The sequence below is a fragment of the Corylus avellana genome, chromosome ca3, assembly GCF_901000735.1.
Source record: "Corylus avellana chromosome ca3, CavTom2PMs-1.0".
NCBI lineage: Eukaryota > Viridiplantae > Streptophyta > Magnoliopsida > Fagales > Betulaceae > Corylus > Corylus avellana.
In genome coordinates, this window is record NC_081543.1 from 33068036 (window position 1) to 33088773 (window position 20738).

General features: G+C 35.9%; 3 protein-coding genes and 1 pseudogene across 3 annotated transcripts; 2 read left to right on the forward strand and 2 right to left on the reverse strand.

Moving 5' to 3' along the window:
* Nucleotides 1–2791: 2791 nt before the first annotated feature.
* On the forward strand, nucleotides 2792–3469 carry LOC132174457 (transcription elongation factor TFIIS-like). Its single transcript, XM_059586111.1, has one exon. The coding sequence runs from the start codon at nucleotides 2792–2794 to the stop codon at nucleotides 3467–3469; it is 678 nt and encodes a 225-aa protein (XP_059442094.1).
* A 4407-nt stretch (nucleotides 3470–7876) lies between these two features.
* Nucleotides 7877–9988, reverse strand: LOC132174458 (protein HYPER-SENSITIVITY-RELATED 4-like; annotated as a pseudogene).
* A 394-nt stretch (nucleotides 9989–10382) lies between these two features.
* LOC132175640 (uncharacterized) lies at nucleotides 10383–13798 on the reverse strand. Its single transcript, XM_059587645.1, has 6 exons — nucleotides 13189–13798; nucleotides 11963–12113; nucleotides 11547–11831; nucleotides 11300–11471; nucleotides 10753–10831; nucleotides 10383–10664 (listed from the first exon to the last, which is right to left on the reverse strand). The coding sequence occupies exons 1-6, from the start codon at nucleotides 13725–13727 to the stop codon at nucleotides 10463–10465; spliced, it is 1428 nt and encodes a 475-aa protein (XP_059443628.1). The 5' UTR covers nucleotides 13728–13798; the 3' UTR covers nucleotides 10383–10462.
* Nucleotides 13799–16485: 2687 nt separating this feature from the next.
* Nucleotides 16486–17767, forward strand: LOC132176542 (anther-specific protein LAT52-like). Its single transcript, XM_059588781.1, has 2 exons — nucleotides 16486–16679; nucleotides 17322–17767. The coding sequence occupies exons 1-2, from the start codon at nucleotides 16517–16519 to the stop codon at nucleotides 17651–17653; spliced, it is 495 nt and encodes a 164-aa protein (XP_059444764.1). The 5' UTR covers nucleotides 16486–16516; the 3' UTR covers nucleotides 17654–17767.
* The last annotated feature ends 2971 nt before the right edge of the window (nucleotides 17768–20738 follow it).

Genomic DNA, 20738 nt, shown 5'->3' on the forward strand with positions numbered 1-20738 from the left:
TGCGTGCTGGGAGAGGGAGAGAAGAAGAGAAGAAGAAGAAACAAGAGGAAGAAAAAAAGAAAAAAAAAAAAAAAAAAAAACAAAGACTATATATATATATATAGTGACGTGACGTCACCACTTTGGTGACATGCCAATATTTGACCCATCATAATTGTTTTTGTTGTTGTTGTTGTTTTTTTTTTTTGGCTTATTTTTCTCCGGCTCTTTGTGAGATATGCTATGGTGCAATAAAAAGACTAATTTTATTCCATAGAAGTCCTAGGTGGCAAGAGCTCACAGGCCTATCGGTGAGTGGGGCCACAACAACTATAAATGAGGCCTGACCTCTTCTAACCTAAGACTTTTATAAGCCAAAAATAATTTTTTTACGGCACAATAACATTTCTTGTTTTGTTTTTTTGGTGACTTGTGAACATTAGTGACGTGTTAGTCTGTCACTAATTGAATATAATGATTTTTTTTAAAAAAAAAAAAAAATTAAAAATTAAAAATTAAAAATAATTTAGTGACTTGTGTAGATTCACACGTCACTAATTAGTGACATGTGAATATACACATGTCACTAATTAGTGACGTGTCAACATGCACACATCACTAATATATATATAAAAAATTAAAATTTGTTTGACACGTCACTAAAGTAGTGGCCTTTTTTTTTTTTTTTTTTATTTATTATTATTTTTTTTTATAAGTGGATCAAGTTTAGTTTCGTGTCCACATATGGCTTAGTTAATAATCGAGTCGAGCTCGAGCAAGCTCACAGGTAGCTTTGTTCATTTGCAACCCTAATTTACAGTTTAAAAAAATAAAATAAAATAAAAAATATTAGTGTCAAATAGAAAAAATATGAAAAACAAAATATAGATACCTTTATCTTGAAAAAATGTATACATGAGATATATATAATCAGATTATATTGAATATTTTGTGTTCATAACTCTTGCTCCATAAGTACGAATGTATTGGACCATTGGTGAAAGCACCCTAAAATCATTTATCTTAAGAGGTTAAGATTGTTGTGGTTGGGTTGGCCTGGTTGGGTATGGTATTTACTTTGATATTGAGCAACAACATATGTGATGGAAATTAATCTAAGGATTTTTTTTTAAAAAAAATATATATATTTTAACATGATATAAAGGAGAAAGAATTTTGAGTTTTTTTTTTTTTTTTTTGTAAGAATGTTTTGACTTTTTTTTTTGGGAAGAAAGGAAAAATAGAAGGGGTTAACAAAGGGTTAACAGTGTTGTTGTTTTTTATTTTTTTTTAAAAAATTCCATTGAAAATAATTTAATTTACCTATTACTTTTTCATTTATGGGAAAAATCAAATCACGTGGTTTGGAGGTTTCATCAAAATGGATTATTTTATTTTTTAAGATAATAACAGTGCTTGAGAAATAAGGGTATCGTTGGATAAATAATCAGTGTATTGGAGTAAATCCATGATTCTGATGAGGACAAGAGGGAGTGAGATTTTGTGATAATGAAAATTTAAAGAAGATTTATTGTCAATATGATGTTAACAATATATTATGCTAATATTTCGCTTTTTGTTTAAAATAATATTATATGTTTCATTTGAATATTTGTTAAATTTTTTTGGGCTTTAGCGAACTTTCGGTTTCATTGGTTTTTTTTTTTACTTGTTCACACAAGAGGGAAGGAGGGAGATTCGAACTAGCGACCTCTACTTCATTAGACGTGATCTCAGTTAATTGAGCTACCTCTTGAGGACCTTTCAGCTTCATTGTTGTTTTGTTTGTTATTGATTGTTACTTTCTTTTATCTAATGGATTTAAAAGTTTTGTGGTTTTTATGATCCCCCATTGTTTTTTAATATCTCTAAAACTCCCCACCCACATCACCAATTGAATTCTCTTGCAAGAGGTAGTTAAATTTGTGTATCATTTCACCCATTTTTCGTTTTCTTTTGACAAATAAGTTTTTTTTTTTTTTTTCATTACCTATTAATTTGATAAATATAAGAATTTGGGATCTAAAACAAAAAAAATTATCCTCTCCTTAATCTTTTACACTCTTTTGATATTTTTTTCCCATTATTATCATAATTATTTATTATTGTTGCTGTAGCAGGATTTGAGTTATTTTTTAAACTTCAAATTCCCTGATTAAATAATGGCTGTGCGTTTAAATTTAGTGGTAAGCTAACCATTTGTTCATTTTTATTTCAAGACCAATTCATATGTAATACAATTTGAACATTTTTTTTTCTTTTATTAATTAGAAAAAAAAAAAACAATTTGAGCATTTGCGTTGTTCTTTTATTTTGGACATGTCCGCATAAGAGGAAGATTCGAAGCAGTGGCATTTTTTTCATTAGACGTGGTTCCAGCTGACTAAGATTTGCATTGTTTTAAATGGTCTCTCAATGCTTTTCTTTTTCTTTAAAGGTTTATAAAAGTTTTTTTTTTTTTTTTCCTTCCTATCATTTTTAAAAACAATGTGTATGAAATTTACTTTGTTTAAGGACTTGAAATTTGATCATTTATAGAAAATTACAACCAGTGCAATTAAATTCGAAATTTGAAACATTTATTATTATTATTTAAAAAAAAAAGTGGTTTTTTTTGTTGGGAAAACTAAAGAGTGAAATCAGAACACAAAGCCAACGGCTAGTTGGAAACCTAAGGCCAAACCGACTTAGGAATCCTTCATCGACTAGTAATCCTTCACCGACTTAGAATCCCATATATATAAATGAACCGCCATAGTTTGCTAACTAAACCCAAAAGTCGTCTCAACTTTCTCAATTCTTTGGGAGCAAGATGGTGAAGGTGAAGCCAGGAAGAAACGAGATGAGTGGAAGTTCTGCAAAAACTTCTGGGGTTACAAAGAGAGTCATCATTTTGAAGATCCGTAAGCCAGAGGAGCCGAAGAGGTTGGGTAAGATTTTAAAGTTGGCGCCGATCGACCCTGCTGCGGCTTATCGTGAAAAGGTTCGCAAAGAACTGGAGCTGGCGTTTTCCAGAGTTGCGAATGAAGCCGATGAGGGCGGCGTGAAGCCGGATGTGACGGCGTGTGATCCAGTTCGAGTTGCCGCTTCTGTAGAGTCGGCGATGTTCAGGAAGATTGGTTGGTCCAATGGGATTAAAAAGGCCAAGTACCGATCGATGGTGTTCAACCTCAACGACCCAAAAAACCCAGATTTGCGGAGGAAGGTACTTCTTGGACAGATCAAGCCGGAGGTGCTTGTGACCATGACGCCGATGGAGATGGCAAGCCAGAAGAGGCATCGTGAGAATATCCAAATTCAATTGAAGTCACTTAGCAGATGCTTGCATGATGCCGACTTGAAAGAAAAGGCCTCCACCGACATGTTTCAGTGCAGCCGGTGCCGGGAGCGCAAGTGCAATTACTATCAATTGCAGACCAGGAGCGCCGACGAGCCAATGACAACCTATGTCACGTGTGTAAATTGCAATAACCATTGGAAATTCTCATAATAGTCATCAACACTTGTCAAACATCAACGAATGGATCGATGATTTTGAACTCACTCTTGTCATGTAATTAAGTTTCTGCTAAATTGTAATTGAACTACTCTTTCTTCTTCTTCTTGTCAATGTTTCTCAATTGATCAATTCAATTGGGTGCTTCTTGATACTTCATTACATATCATATATATATATATGAAACTTCAATTCTCCTCTGTATTCTACTCTGTTCTTGCTGAAAGCTAGCTGCCTTTGAGAATATTAATGCTTGCTGACTTGCTGTGTGGGAAGGCTAATTTGATGTTTGGTCTGTAAATCATCAGATCTCGGAGGAAACTGACTGTTGTAAAATGTCAATATGAGCAGGTCTTATAATGGTGGATTATCAATATGAAAAGCCTCAATTCAATACAACATGCATAATGCAAATATGGTGGACTGCACATGTCTTTGCATGCTGAACTGCAAAGCTTTCAATTGACATAGAAACATCGAGTTTAATTAAATACAACTCACGTTTAGCATAAATCTCATTCACTTTCTTGAAGTCTTTCAAGTCAGCTAACCTGCAGAAACAATGACAAATATACTTATTTCTTTTGCAACATAAATTCTGGGATACAGAGGAAAGAGTTGAGGAATTCATACATAATTGTTGTCTTAATTTGCACCACCAGCTTTCAGTATTTCCCCCATATTTTTGAGAACCTGCAATTTTTCCATTGGGTTGAATATGTTTGGGGTAATTACTTTTTCCTCCCATCAACTATAACGCATAGTCACTTTGCCCCCATGAATTGACAACCTTATTGTCCGACCCTATCAAACTACCATTTTGTGCCAAAAACCCTCATTCTATCAGTCAAAAGCGTTAACTCAGACAGTCAACCCGTTACGTGCATCCTACATGCCATTTTGAAATGATAATGCATTGTAGTTGATGAGGGCAAAGTGACAATGCGTCGTACTTGATGGGCGAAAATGTGAGATAAAAAATTTCAAAATGGCATGTGAGGTATATGTAACGGGTTGATCGCCTGAGTTAACGTCTTTGACTGATGGAATAGAATTTTAGGCACAAAATAGTAGTTTGATAAGGTCGGACAATAGAGTTGTCAGTTCATGGGGGCAAAGTAACAATGCGTTATAGTTGATGCGGAAAAAATGTAATTATCCCAATATGTTTAAAAGAGTCTGCTTTATAATTTGGAAACAAGAGTCATCGAGAGAACCTAACTACATATATGACCAACATCAACATGTCACGAAGGCTGATCTTAAAAAGGCCAATGTGACACATCAGACATATATAATTTCTAGTTTTTCTTACAATATTCTGCTCAGCGTGATAATACAGTGATATATATTACAAGGTAAAAACTAAAAATCTGAGAAGTGAAGAAATAAACAAAAGCTACATTCACACAGAATGCATCAACATTTCTCAATAGGTCTATGATCTACATGTTCTCCCCTTGCCCTTGGGACCGTATAAGAACTATTTATCTTCTCGTAGATAGCGGTTGATCCGTTCGCATCTATGGTTGGATCTACTCTTCTATACGATAAACCGACATCTCGTACCGCCACCACGAAACTAGGTCTTGTAATTTTTTCAAGCCCCCCGTGCCGTGAGTATGATGAATGAGTGGAAATTAAAGATCTTTGTAGAAATCCTTATTTAATCCAACCAAAGAGTAAGTATCTTAAAAAAAGTCGATGGAGGTCGAGAATTCTAATTCTTTGAACCCCTTACCTTGTCATTAAACCACCCTAGAAAAACCTTCTCCTTGAGAGAATTCACATTAAACTCTTCATATTTGATTTGATTTATTATTATTATTATTATTTTAATTTGAATAAAAACACCATTTAGCAAGCTCTTTAGTCAAATGTTAAATATAACTCTTATCATAATTGTCTCCAAATGTAAAGAGCCCGAAAAGTAAAAGTTAGGGTAAAGTCCACATACCCCCCTCAAACTACCACCCAATTGACAATGTTCTCCCTAAACTTTTAATTGTAACAATGTCCCCTCCAAACTACCAAAACATTGTCAATGTCCCCTCCAAGACTAGCAATAAGACAAAAATACTCCTATAGATTTCTCAATAAGACAAAAATATCCCTATAAATTCAAAAAAAAATTGATTTTTTTTTTAAAAAGAAAAATTTTAATTTAAAAAAAAAAAACAATTTTTTTTAAACAAAAATTTTTATTTTATTATAAAATAAAACGGAAATTTTTATTTAAAAAAAACTATTTTTTTATTTAGTTTTAAAAAACAAAAAATTTCATTTTATTATTAAACGAAAATTTTATTTTATTTTTTAAACGTAAATTTTTATTTAAATAAAATTATAAAACAAAAATTAAAATTTTTTTAAAAAACGAAAATTTTCAATTTTTATATATATAAAAAAGAGAATCGAAATTTTTTTAATTTTTTTCTTATAAAATTGATTTAAAAAAAAAAAATTGGCCAACGTTTGGATTTTTTTTGTTGTTGTTAGTTTTAGGTTTTTTCTAGAAGGTTTAGTTTTTTTTTTTTTTTTTTTTTTTTTTTAATTCTACTAAGGGTAATTCGGCTTGGGGGAACATTGACAATTTTTGGTAGTTAGGGGGGGGGACATTGTCACAATTGAAAGTTTGAGGGGGATATTGTCAATTGAGTGGTAGTTTGAGGGGATTATGTAGACTTTCCTCTAAAAGTTATCTTTTTTTTTTTTTTTTTTTAATATTATTTCCTTCTTTGGTGGCATTGCGTTTGGTTGGTTCATTATGTTTGCCCAAACGGCTGACCAATTTCGTTCATCACGCAACATTAATTATGTGGCTACAATTACACATGAATTGAATGCCCATCACTTTTAGCACTAACGCACGAACTGAATCCTTCTTACGCTTGAATTTTCGAAGAGAATAACTTGACTTCTATAGGGTTTTGGTACAAACCAAGGCTTTTGTACCCTCCAATAAAAAGGCGACACATCAATGTGGAACACTATAACAAAAATTTGGTGTTCCACCTAACCTTTTTTTTAGAATACCTAAAACAAAACACCTTCTAGAATAAACTTTTCATATTTTTCTCCAAAACCACTCCAGCCACCAACCTGCCGGAGACGCCGCTGGAGACAACGCTAGAGATGACGCCGGCCGGTATAGAGAAAGCCGGAGATGACGCCGTCTGGTACAGAAAACGCCTGGTAAAAACGGTGCTCTACCTCCCTCTCTCCAGTGCCCCTCTCTCTCACCGGTGGCAATAAAGAGAAAAAAATTTCTTTGCCACCGATGCTCTCTCTCCCTCTCCCTCTCTCTCACACACACACTGGCAGCAGAGAAAAAATTTATTTGCTGCCGGTGCTCCCTCTTTCTCTCTCCTTCTAAGATTAGAAATTTATCTATATTTCTCTTGCATTGGGAAAAATTGGGACTTGGTGGAAAGGAAATTGGGGATTTTACTGGGAAAATTTTGTTGGGTCTAGTGGGATTTGGGATAATTTGTGGAACTTAATGGTGGGTTGGTGATAATTTGGGGGTTTTGGGCATAATCGTTGGTGGGTTTGTGGGGGAAATGGTATTTTTTTTGTGCGATTGTTGTGCTTGGTTTGTGTTGATTAGGGTTTTGGGAAGGATTGGAGATTAAAGTTGAGGCTTTTTGTGGGATAATCTCTGGCAGATAGCGTGTATTGGTGGTACCAATGCTGGGTCGATCACAATTAGTGTCATTTTCCGTTAAAATCTATGTTGCCGCCGGTGAGAGAGAGGAGAAAAAATCTCTGTTGCCGCTAGTGAAAGAGAGAGGGGCATTAGACAGCGTCATCTCCGGCTTTCTCTGTACCGGGCGGTGTCCTCTCCGGCTGCAAGTTGGTGGCTGAGGTGGGTTTGGAGAAAAATATGAAAAGTTTATTCTAGAATGTGTTTTGTTTTAAGTATTTTAGAAAAAAGATTAGGTGGAACACCATATTTTTGTTATAGTGTTTCACGTTGATGTGTCACCTTCTTATTGGAGGGCACAAAGGCCTTAGTTTGTGCCAAGACCCTACAGAAGTTATTCTCATTTTCAAAATGTCTTTCTTTTTCAAATCTGATTTTGTTGGAATGCACGGCTACAACATTAATTGATTGATTACCCATCACTCAATGAATTGAATGCGTGCATGTACAACATCATGATATGCCATACCAGCTGGGCATTAAAGTTAGTTTCATGATAGTTAGTTTTACCAATAAAAATAATATTCAATTAAAGTAGAGAAATATTTAGAGAGTTGGATGTTTAGGGGTTTTGAAAAGTGACTAGCTAAAGCATTAAAAATAGATTTTTTGGAGTTAAATTTAAAATTTTTTTGAAGATCTACGAATCAAAACTCTCTCCGACAATGTTCTTCGTCATCATCTTCAAGCCAGATTTACTGTTGAATTTTCTTGTTATGAAGGAACTTGGTGGGAAACCTCAGCATCTCTGCTCTTCATTAGCTCTCCTGCAACTTCTGCAGGGGTGACTTTAACCTCCATTATAAGCCCATCAATTTCTTCAAAAAGTTGATGATGGGAAATTTTATGGTAGTTGAAGGCTAATTGCTTGAATGCAGAAACTGTACAATATGACATGTGAATGTGCATGTCCATGCGACCTGGCCTCAACAGAGCAGGGTCGAGCCTATCTTTGTGATTGGTCGTGAAAATAATGATTCTTTCATCCCCACAGCATGACAAGAGACCGTCTATAAAGTTGAGGAGCCCCGAAAGTGTCACCTGTTCAGTAATAAAAACAAACATTAGATATTCATGAGACTCTGTCAATTTTCGACACGACCCACGAACTTGTAACAGATTATAATTGAGGAGTCTAACCTGTTTAATTAAATAGGTCGGATTAGAATTCACCTATAAAATCTTATACTCATACCTCGACAGTCAACACGACCCGAATCGGATACGTGCAATGACGGATCTGGGGGGTGGCCAATGTAGGCCATGGCCCCCCAACACCAGGGAAAAAAAAAAAAAATTTAAGGTTTTTTGCCTATTGGCCCCTACCCACTAAAATTTTTGGCCCTTGACCCCTACACATACCAAATTATGCCTCAGTCCCTAGACACATGACATTAAGTATTTATAGTTTTTTAACACTACTTGCTAACATAACACAGACCCAATATGAAATTAATAGATTATAATTGAGTGATATAACATGTTTAATTAAATGTGTTAAGTTATGACTGGCTTGTATAGTCTTAGGGTGCGTTTGACATTGCAATTTCATAGACAAAAACTGCAATTTTAAACCAAATTGCAAAAAATAGATAGTTTGGGATTGTTTTTCAAAAAAATTGCGATTTAAAAACGTAAAAAATTTGTGTTTTCAAATCGCATGTAATGAATTACTTTTTTGAAAACGCACATTTTTTAAAATGATAAACTGGTATTTTGCCAAACGCTTAATTGCGTTTTAAAATCGCACTTACTAAAATCGCAAACGCAAACCGACCCTTATACATGTATCTTTACATGACCCGAACACAAATGCGAATTGTTACCCCAACACTAACCTGATTATCACCATTATTCCTTGGTTCGTTCTCTGATTCTCGGTTCTGCAGGTTGATAGTGCAGTCGATATCCTCAACCACAAGTATAGATCTATTGGACATGCCAAGCAACAGAGCCTTCAACTCAGAGTTGGACCGGACAGCAGTTAAATCCAAGTCGTAGATGTCATAGTTGAGGTGATTAGCCATGGCTGCAATCAAGCTCGACTTGCCGGTGCCGGGAGGGCCGTATAACAAGTAGCCACGTTTCCAAGCTTTCCCAGTTCTTCTTTAGAACTCCTTCCCCTTCACAAAGTTGCTCAAGTCATCCATCAATGCCATCTTAAGCTTCCAATCCATGGCAAGTGTCTCAAAGCTCATTGGGTGATCAAGAATTATTGCGTTTGAGTTCCAGCCATCATATCCAACGGTGTAAAGCTTCATAGCCTTGCACTCATCGTTAATAGCCTTTGCTCTGTCCAAAATGTACGGCAAGTAAGAATTCAGCACCTTCTCTCTGTGTTTCTGGTTGAAGGTTAGCTCGTAGGACCTGATTTCTAGACGTAGCTGCCCACCGACATCCCTACGACGTTTAGAAGTAGAACCAGATGATTCAATCTCTTTACAAAACAATTTCCAGCAAACTTGAAGGTCTTCAAAAATGTCAACAATCTCTTCATCTCTGTCGACAGTAACGGCTAGTTTCTTCTCCTCCTAGCCTTGGTTCACTTTGATTCTTTTGACATGTGGGGTCACTTTGGTGCCCAAGTAGGCATGAACAGCCTCAAACACCTTGTTTGTCGAATACCCTTGAAACTCATCTATCACAACTGTAAATTTTGCAGAGAATTTCCGGGAAATTTTGTTGATGGCAGAGAAGAAAATGGTTTGAACTTCATTGGGAATGAAATCGTTGGCAATGCTTCGAATAAGCATTGCCGTGACAGCCACAGACGCCGCTGCTGTCAAAAGTTCTTTTGCATTGGACATGTTTATTAAACTAAAGGATTGAGAATCAAAAAGAATAAATGGTGGTGGAGTTGATGGAAATTGGCTTTTTGCTTCCCCTGAGTGTCCTGAACAAGTTTTTATAGCACAAAGACTTGCGTTAGAATACATTTGGTGGTCTTTGCTTCACCTTTACCATTCAAGTCTACCATTTGAAATTTCATTGCCGTGCAGCCCATGGTCTTTGTGGTTTGACCAAGTCATTAGGGAAGAAAGAAACTAGAAGAAAAAAATGTATGGTTAAATAACGACCGTTAGAAAAATGACTGTTGGAAAAAAAAAAAAAAAAAAAAAGACCGTCGAAAAAATATAATCCATTAAAAAAGAAATAAAGAAAAAACAATATTGAAATGGTATAGAGAAAGAATAAATAGTCGGATGTAGAATGTATTTTAAAAGCCATTAACTAAAGTAGATAAAATAGTTTTTGGTTAGCTAGTTTAGACAGAAATATGGCTAAGCCATTTGACAGGCAAGGGGGATTGATCTTTTGACATCAGCTCCTAGAAACTGAAGCTTCTTCTCGAAACTCTCATAACCCCTGTCAATATGAGCAGTGCCAGTTATCTCTGTAGTTCCTTCTGCTGCCAATCCTGCTAATACCAGTGACATCCCACCTCTTAAATCAGTTGCAACAAGCCGAGAACCACGCAATCGGCTGCAAAAGGAGATCTGAAAAGAATCACCATCTAATATAACTCCAAGTTGAAGCAAACATTACAAAATCATGGTTCAAGACAATGTACCTCCCTTTCTCTTTCCCAAAAACTAGAGCAGTGCTCCCACAAAGCTGAATTCTTGCCCCAAGCTTAAGCAGTTCTTTTACTACTCCAAAAGAGAGAACAAACATGAGACATATAGCTCATGGCAGAAATTAAAGCATTTGTGCAGTAAAATGAGCTTTTGAAGTATGCAAAAGAATGAATATTTGGGACAATGATGCATTAACTATGATAGTCATTCTTCCATCTAGACTCTTTTCATTAAGCATTGTCTTAAAGAGACAGAAAAATAAAAAAGAAGTTTGACATTGGATGGCTCCACATTTTGTAGATAAAGCACAAAGCACCAGACACATTTGTAAATCACAATGCTCCTCCAATCTTATAGGCAAAACATTCTTGGAATCATTTTCCAGTTTTCAATTAGCATATTCAGTTCTAGACAGGGAAATATGAACTTGCATTTGAATGCCCTCTTCTTAAACTTGTGCTCACAAAAAGATAAATGATGAACCAGATGGCGAAGACGTATATTCAATGCCACTCCATATTTGACTAATTTACAACATACCATGACCCATACGTTTCTCAAAGACAAATTCCTCCACGGTACTAGAACCACTGCATGTGGTGAGTAAAGCCATTGTTTGAGGTTGGAGATCTGTAGGAAACCCAGGAAATGGCCCTGTCTTAAAATCAAAAGCTCGCAAATCTTCAATGACATCTGTAGAGGCAGCTGAAATCTGGCATCCCAAATAATTAGTAAAGCATAAACATCAAACAAAATGGGAATAAAAAACAAAGAAAATTTTATATACCTCAAAAGTTTCATGGTTGCACTGTCTGACTTTGCAACCAGCGAGTGAAAGTTTGTCTATCAAACATTTTAGATGGCAAGGAATGACAGGTGACATTGAGATGCAAGAGCGACTAATTGCAGCAGCAAGCATAAAGGTGCCTGCTTCAATGCGGTCAGGTGAAATAGGACATTCACAACCATGCATTTGACACTTTCCCTTGATAACAAGTTTGTTACTTCCAGCTCCTTCCACACATGCCCCACTGTCAGTAAGAAAACGAGCAAGATCAAGCACTTCGGGTTCCTGTGGTGAAAAATTGGGCAAAGAACTCACTTCAATATTCTATTTATTACATTAGACAACAATCTTTGATGCCCTTCCATCATTCTCAAAATCACAATCTAGAAAATTTAGTGAGATTCTTAATGCCATACTTGGGCAACATTTGAGAGTACAGTCACTCCATCAGCCATACATGCAGCCATCATAAGAGTTTCAGTTGCCCCAACACTGGGATAATCAAGTTGGAATCGCCCCCCTACCAATCCTCTGCCATTTGCAGCATGTGCTTGAACTTTCCCATCCCTGTAATGTTGCACAAATATTACTTAGTTGATTATTTGCATAATTCACAGAGCTTGTAAATTCCAAAGCAATAAGATTCACTTAACTATAGGTTTATTGTTAACTAGTATGTCCCCTTTTTTTCTTTTTTCTTTTTTCAAATTTCTGTTCCTTTGTGGCCTTATCCAGCCCTGCTTTTATCTTTGATGGGAACATAATCAGCAGTTTGGGAAAGTAATAGATTTGGGGAAATCTGTTTGGGCTTAGTACTAGGATTTGTGGATCTAGAGTTTAGAATTTTAGATCCTACTAATCTTAAGATGGGGATAGAGAAAATAGACATGAAGAATTCTACTCAAAGTGAACTGTAGGGGTACCCTATGCTCTTTGACATATAAAGCATTTCCCATCCTACTAATCTTAATCTCCATCCACCCTAACGATCTCATCACCTTATTCCCAACCCAATTCTCCACTTTCTAAGATAAAGCCAACAGTAGATCAATTAACATGTATGAATAGAACCCTCAACCTAAGATACCAGTTTTGTCCTCAATCTTATGCATTTGTGGTTAATTTTTGCTGCTATTCATCTTCCAAACTCCATTATAAATTAAAACAATCGGTGCCCAAATTAACCTATTTTTAGTGTGAACATTATATGACACACTGAGAAATGTTCATAATGAATTAATTGTCGAGCTCATTCATTAGTTGCACCATAAATCATACCCATCAAAAGAATTAAATCATAAACCATCTTACAACTAAAGAGAGTTCACGTTTGATAACCATCACTTCAATCCTCGAGCTATTCCTTTGAACTCCTTAAATTACAGTGACAATGTAAGAAACGGACTATTGGGAACCATCAAAACGTTTCCCTTTCAAAATTCTGATTTACCAACAAAAATATTTTATCCCAAAACAAGAGTCCCAGAACCCTATTTAATTTTTTTTTTTAAAGCAATTAAACAGTAACAATATTCTAGAAATCATAATCATATATATAAGTAACATAATATTCAAGAAATTAAAAACCACTATCATAGCATTATACATTGCAGAACATAATAACAAGGAGTCACAAACTTATCTCAATTCCACAACGGCACCAAGAGCGCGAAGCCCACGAATGTGCAAGTCCACCGGACGAGCCCCGATGTCGCACCCGCCGGGCAACGCGACGGTGGCCTCGCCGAACCGTGCCAGCAACGGTCCAATAACAAAGAACCCAGCTCTAATCTTCCGAATCCCATCCGAGCTAGGCTCCACGGACCGGACCCCGTCAGTGTTAACCAAGAACTCGTCGTCACAGACTTCGATTTGGGCGCCCAATGAGCTCAAAATCGAAGCCATTATTCGAGTATCGGAGACATTTGGTACGTTGGTAAGCTTGGAAGTGCCCGAGCAGCAAAGGGTGGCGGCGAGAATCGACAATGCGGAGTTCTTGGAGCCGCTTATGGGGACGTGGCCGGAGAGCTTGGAAGGTCCGGTGATGGTGAGTTTGGGGTCTGGGGTTTGGGAGAAAAGAGAGAGTGGGTTTGAGAGTGAGTGGGAATGGGGTTTCAGGGGTTTAAGGGGGTTGGAGTGTTGAAGAATGTTGCCATTGCCGCCATTCTGGAACGTTGCCATTGCCGCCAACTCCAAGCCTTTTCAAAATGCTTGTGGCAACATTTAAAAATCCACTCCGGGAATGAGACGGAAATAGGGCTTCTTTGAAGTTTGACGTGTAGCTGTGTGTATTTATTTATTTTTAACTTTTTTCCTTTGGGTATTTCCTTACGTAGGACTTTTCTTTTCTTTTTCTTTTTTATTTTTTTGGAAAAAGCTAATTAATAGGTTCACTAGGTTTCCTTTCCTCATGGTTTCTTCACTATAATATATTTTAAGGATGAATTCATAATGTGCGAAGACCTTTCTTCACCACATAATATAATTCTATGTATTTCAAATGAAATAGATAGTAACCATTTCATAGTTAAAATTTAAAGTTTATGCATTTAACTGTGTACATAATGTTAATATCGGCACGTCATCTAGAAAATGTAAATCATGTACACGAACTTCAATTTCAAATGAAATTGGATCATTGTCCCTTCCCTGCTCTCTTATAGGGAACAATGAATATGAGAACGTTTATACCCAAAATACTCTACCCCAAGATTTACTATTAAGAAATCTCAATGGGTGGAATCTAAACCAACAAGTTTTGTGGGTTCTTAGCTTAGTTTGAATCAATGCATCCAAGTGGTGTTAGAAAAATATGATAGTTGGGATATATACAATGACTGTTGGAACAATACAACCTCTGAAAAAAAATGTGATTATTGGCAAATATGACATGTTAAAATAATTTCCATATTAAGCCTAGATTTAGTTTCCTTGTGGGTTTGTAATCAATTCCTTACTTTTTTTAATATATATATATATTAATCCCCTCCGCCTACCCTAGCATCACCAGCCGCACCGTCCTTAGGGCATGTTTGGATGTACGTTTGAAAAGCCTAAAAGTGTATTTAACACTCAAAAAGTCCGTTTGAAAAAAAAGTACCCGTTCGGTAAAAAAAATTGAATGCTTTTAAGGGTCTAAAAAGTCTAAAAATTGCCAAAACCCACTTTTGACAAAAGCTTAAAAATGAAACTTTTGCGAAAAAATATTTTTCGACTTAAAAGCTATATTTCTCAAACACAATTTCAAGTGGTTAGTTGGAAAAAGCCACTACTCACTACTAATTGCACCGCCCTAAGCAGTTAGTGGAGGCTAACGGTTATTAACGGTTAATAACCATTCGTCTATACTATCCTAAAAGATGTAGAATAAATTTGAAAAGTTTTTTTTTTCCCCTTTTCCCCCTCTCCCGCTTTGATTAAATAATAATAATAATAAATAAATAAATTGAAAAGTTTTTAACTAAAATAGAAAAAATAGCATGGTTAGCTAAAATGTAGATAAAATTCTAGACAATCAATAATCAAATGCAAATGCTAACTTGTAAGCATGCAATGTAGTTGCTTGACAATTAGTCAATGACATGGGGTTTTGTCGTGGACTAGACTTATGATTAGTTATACAAAGCTTTGAGACGAACTGCATTGACTTTGGAGTATAAAATGGAGATAGCAGTCTTCGTCTTTCTTTAACTCCCACCATTTTTAGTCTGAATCCAATCTGTCCCTAAATTTTTGGGACAATGTTAAAAAATTATTATGTTTAAGTTAGTTATCACCAACTTCTATCATGATTTATATGCGTTTATGTCGTTTATTTTGTGTATTAGAAAAAAAAAAAAAAAAATGTCGTTTATTTTGTGATTTGGCAATAGAATAGATCATGACATTTGTTGTCTTAATGGTGTTTTTAAAATCCACGGTTTTAAATTGCACGTTTTTATGTCATTATTTTTAAATTATACGTTTTGAAATCGCAAACTAACAGTAGTTTAGCTATGCATTCTTGTTTCACTTGTGGATATCTAAGCTCATCATTATGTTATTTTTAGGAAAAAATTTACAAAACTCCCCAAAACTTTTAAGCGTTTTGAATTACCCTCCAAAGTTTTAAAATTCTCAATTTTTTGCGTTGTCCTCGCTCCTTTAGGATTTTCCGTTAAATTTTGTTAAAATTCTCAAAATACCCCTATTTTTTTTTTTATATAAAAAAAATAAAATTGCAAAGATTTAGGCGTATGTATTTTTTTTTCTTTTCAAATTTCATTAAATCTTGATCAACGCTGGAATCTTTGCAATTTTTTATTTTATTTTTTATAATAAAAAACTATGGTATTTTAGGAATTTTTACAATATTTAATGAAAAATTCTAACGGAGGGAGACATTGCAAAAAATTAAAAGTTCAATATTCTAAATTGAGAGTTTTTGAACTTTAAGAGAGTAGTTTTAACACGTGAAAGTTCATAAGGAGTTTTATAAAGTGGTAAAAAACCCCCAAATTGAACTGGGAACTCCAATGTTTTTCCTAGTCCATTAATGTCATTTGAATAAAAAACACTATGACATCCAATTTATAATTTATTATTATTAGTGTAAAAATATATAATATAAAAGAGAGAACATAATTTATAGAGAGATTAAGAGTGGTGAACAAGAAACGTCTCTACAATAAATAAGAAAGTAAATAAACATCAAGGAAACTAAATAACTCAACAATTAATACAAAGGCTATTAATTTACACCAATGGAAAAAGATTAGCTGTTGCTTACATACAACATTTAATGAAGAAGAACCATCCAAAATGGGTGAAGAATAAAATAAAGAACGAGTCTCTCTCCCTCAACAAGCCTTAAAATAACACCTCATTAATTACCATACAAAATTAACCACTCCACCTTTCTACAACTCTCTTATAAATTAACCACTCTCTGCTTCATCCAAACACAGCCCAACACCAAGGGGGGAGGCAAAATGGCGCAGGCTCTTGCGGTTGCCGCCCTCTTTGCCACCATCTTTTGCCTCTCAATATCCCCCAGCCTTGCACATAACTCCGACACATTCTCTGTTGAAGGAAAGGTGTACTGCGACACATGCCAGGTCATGTTTGAGACCAAGATTAGCGAGCCCATTGCAGGTAATTAAATCTCTTGTCAACAAAACTTTCTCTCAAAACTTCTTTTGGGGTCCCAAATCAAGTAGTAGTTTTCAATTTGTCAGCCTAAAAATTACATTTTTATTCTATAATACTGACGTAGCAGTTTCAAGATTACCTTTAGATTATAACTTCATAAAATGTACATAAACTCCCAGTCGATAGACCAGGGGTTTTAACATGCTCTATGAGAACTCGTGGTACTACATGTTTATAGAAGGTTAGGGGATATGATTGCCACAACCAGGGGGCGGAACTAAACTTTTAGGGCGGATGGGCAAAAAAAAAATATAAAAAAATATAATTTTATAGGGGTTATCTCATAAAAACATATAATTTTTTGAAGCATTTTGAAAATTTTGAGGAGACTACTCCCCGCAATACTTGTTATGGTTTCGCCCCGGGCCACAACAGTCAAACAATTTGGGCACTGATGTATATATATTTTCCATTAACTAGATAGATTTCGTTCATGTCTGCTCTGATATGGGGTGGCCGAGCAGCTACACCTCACCTATAATGGTGGTAACACGCACGGCCACCTCTATAAGTCGAGGGCGGCCTTGTAGCCACCCGTCTCTTTCATTGAGGGTCGTCATATGCATAACCGCTCTTCTTTTGCAGGTGCTACGGTTCGCTTGGAATGCAGAAAGCGTTTCGGCGGCGGCTTGACATTCTCGGTTGAGGGTGTGACCGACAAGAATGGAAACTATAGTCTTCATGTGGAAGGAGATCATGAGGAAGAGATATGTACCCTTTTGCCCATCAAGAGCTCTAGGCCTGACTGCAATGAACAAATGGCTAATTATGGGAAAATAGTAGTTTCTCTTACCAGCAACTCCGGTGTATCCTCCAATGTTCGCTACGCCAACCCCCTTGGGTTCACGATTAAGGAAGCTCTCCCCGACTGCGTTAAAGTTCTTACTGACATGGGTTTCTTCCCTTCTCATGATTAACTGAAAAAGCATGCACCTTAATTTCCCTCCCTGCATTACTAAATCATTGAAATGTGTTCAATTGTAATGGCGGTTGTGGCAAACAATTAATATACAATAATTTACTTTCATATATATTGTTACACTTTATGTTCTAATTTCTTCTGTTTGTCACTGTAAATTAGCGAGTGTTATTCGATGTATCTCACTCCAAGCGGATCTCGCATAGGTTGGACTCATTGTCCACGTCCAATGCACGATCTCACCAACTAGGCTACCGGAGTCTCCTTAGAATTTTCACGCTTCAAGTTTTAGGGTTCTTGATGGTAACCCTATAGATTATGTTATGGCAAAGCTCTCACTCAATTGCGCATGTCACACTCGAATGCAATACAAATTTTAAGTCTCGTTTGGTTCGCGGAATGTCTAGTCAATTGGAAAAAGAATAGATACTACTAAGAATAGAAGAGTGTGTAATAGAATAGTTATTCCTATTCCTTAATTTGGTAACAACACATGCAAAAATTAGAATTGAATCAAAATTATGAAAACTCTCATATTATTATTATTATTATTTTCAAACTCATAAAAAAATTAAAAAACCTGAAATAAAATAGACAAAAGCGGTCTGGGGTAGCCGCGGCCATCCCGATAAGCAACAGGGGTGGCCATGGCCACCCCATAGGAGCTCCGTGGGTGGCCACGACCAGCCTATAGGAGCTCCAGGGGTGGCCGCGACCACCCCAGAGGAGCTCCGAGGGTGGTCTCGGCCACCCCTGAAGCAAATTTGGGGGTGGCCGTAGCCACCCCAAGATGCGATGGGGTGGTCTCACCACCCCTAGACGGGTCGTGTGTGGTCCCTTGAGGCATCTGGGGGTGGTGCGACTACCCTCGACCTGTTCTGTGGGTGGTTGACCACCTCAATGGGTGGTCAAGCCACCCACTTTTATTTTTTTTATTTTGTTTTAAGTTTTTTTTAAAAAATTATATGAGTACTTTTGAAATATGTATTACATCCTGTGTGTATAAGATTAATAGTCGCATGTGAATAAACTATTCCCAAGAATAGTGTGTTATCAAACAAAGGAATAGCTATACCTATGATTAGCTAGTCTATTCTAATGGTCTATTCCACAAACCAAACGAGACCTTAGTCTAGTCACCATAACGGTTCCCTAACTTTAATTTTATTGGAACTAGTGGCTCATATTAGAACACCAGTGGAAGGCCAAGTAGACAGGAGAGTGGGAGGGTTTAGGGTTTTCTTATATATATGTTATGATGTAACCCTGAATCATTAATAGAAAAATACAGTCGCACTCTCTGTGGACATAGGCACATTGCCGAACCACATTAAATCTGTGTCTCAACTCTCTCTTAATCCCTCTCTTTTCGATTCTATATTGCTCATCATTGTTGTGCACAGTAACAAGAAGTTTCTTAACGCAGTTACTTGTCGAGCGCTTATCTAAGATCTCACATTCTGTGCAACTCTTACAAGTCTTATCTTAGCTAAGCTAAGGCAACATTACCACACTTATCGATTAATAACTAATATACATACTTGTATTTATAAAACCTATTTTTAATAATACACCCGCACATGTGTAAGTGAGTTAACGATTCAAACCGAACGAATCGAGTTGAATTTATTACAAGCCGAGGTCACGATCATTATTGGAGGTGAGTCAATTTTAGCCGTACTAAGCCAAGCTGAATACAACCCCCACATAACCGTCCGTTAGATTAACGCATGCAAACAAAACATGCCTACTTTCGCTGGAAGTAGAAAGCTTTGTTGGGGCCTTTTCCACGCATATCGCCTATTGCCAAGTTGTCAAGAATATACTCCATATATGACTTTCTTTCTTTTAATTTATACGTTCTTTTTTCAACTCTCTATATAATTAGAATTATTTGACATGTGATGAGTACCTTTCAAAAGGATAGATTCCATGTGGGTCTTTATTTGGAGGTTTTGCGATTCTCCAACCCCACTTGTAAGTTGTAACAAAAATCAAAAGTTGTTAAAGTAAGTTTTAACTTGAACCAAACAGAGAATTCAACAAGCTTAGCATTAAAAGAATGAAAATTCAACACTACTGCCCAAAAATGGTATATTCATCAAGCCTCTTGAAAAAAATATAAGCAAGATTGCCTTCTCTCGACCTTGAAAATTTTTCTTTACACGTCATTAGAGAAATCGACATTATTGGCAAAAAATTTCAGAAAGATCGAAATCGATCAGTCAGATTACATCAACACATTGTCACGAACTCACGAGGGGCGTACGTATTTTAGTTTCTGTTTCAAACCTCATAGATTTAGGCTAGAAGAAGAAGAAGAAGAAGAAGATGACGACGATTTTTCAAGGCGTTTAAGGTTTACAATTTTAAAATGTGTAATTTGAAAACGTAATTTTTAAAAATGCAATTAAGTGTTTAGCAAAATCACAGTTTGAATTTTAAAATTGCAGTTTAGCTTATAAAATCGTACGTTTCAAAAACTCATTCCCTTACTTGCAATTTGAAAACACAATTTTTTCTACGTTTTTAAATCGTAATTTTATTAAAAATGTAATCCAAAACGATCCATTTTTTGCAGTTTGGTTTAAAATTGTTGTTTTTGTTTAAAAAATCGCAATGTCAAATGCACTCTTAGACTTTTAGTTAAAACGCTGCATTTAAATTATAGGCGTTTAATATGCTATTGCCTACATCACTCCAAAACGATGCGTTTGAGGTTTTTATATTAGAGCTGACTTCTCAACTTTGTTTCTATAGCGGCAACAATATATAAGCTTAAGAAAATGACAATGGAGATAAGGGGTACTGTAGAACGTACAATCATACCTTTTAGAGTTTCCCCTCCAAGTTTCTCCTTCAAAGTCCTTCATTTCTTTTACTAGAACTCCCTTTCTCACGCTATAACTATTCTTTTTTCAAGAGTACTCAACTCACAACTCTCCATCTCTCGTCTCTAAAAAATGAAGAAGGCATTTTGCCTTCACTTCGTGTGCAAAATGTTTTGACATGGTGCACTAGTGTCTGAACGGGATATGCTTTCATTTGAATGGCATCGGGTCAAACACATTAAATTCACTTTA

Excerpts from the sequence above, each read along its gene's own strand:
- LOC132174457 (XM_059586111.1), top strand. The coding sequence starts at position 2,792 with ATGGTGAAGGTGAAGCCAGGAAGAAACGAGATGAGTGGAAGTTCTGCA.
- LOC132175640 (XM_059587645.1), bottom strand. The coding sequence starts at position 13,727 with ATGGCAACGTTCCAGAATGGCGGCAATGGCAACATTCTTCAACACTCC. Across the intron at positions 11,472-11,546 it reads GCAACCATGAAACTTTTGAG|ATTTCAGCTGCCTCTACAGA; the intron begins GTATATAAAATT and ends TTGGGATGCCAG. Across the intron at positions 10,665-10,752 it reads TTTGGGAAAGAGAAAGGGAG|CCGATTGCGTGGTTCTCGGC; the intron begins GTACATTGTCTT and ends CTCCTTTTGCAG.
- LOC132176542 (XM_059588781.1), top strand. The coding sequence starts at position 16,517 with ATGGCGCAGGCTCTTGCGGTTGCCGCCCTCTTTGCCACCATCTTTTGC. Across the intron at positions 16,680-17,321 it reads GATTAGCGAGCCCATTGCAG|GTGCTACGGTTCGCTTGGAA; the intron begins GTAATTAAATCT and ends CTTCTTTTGCAG.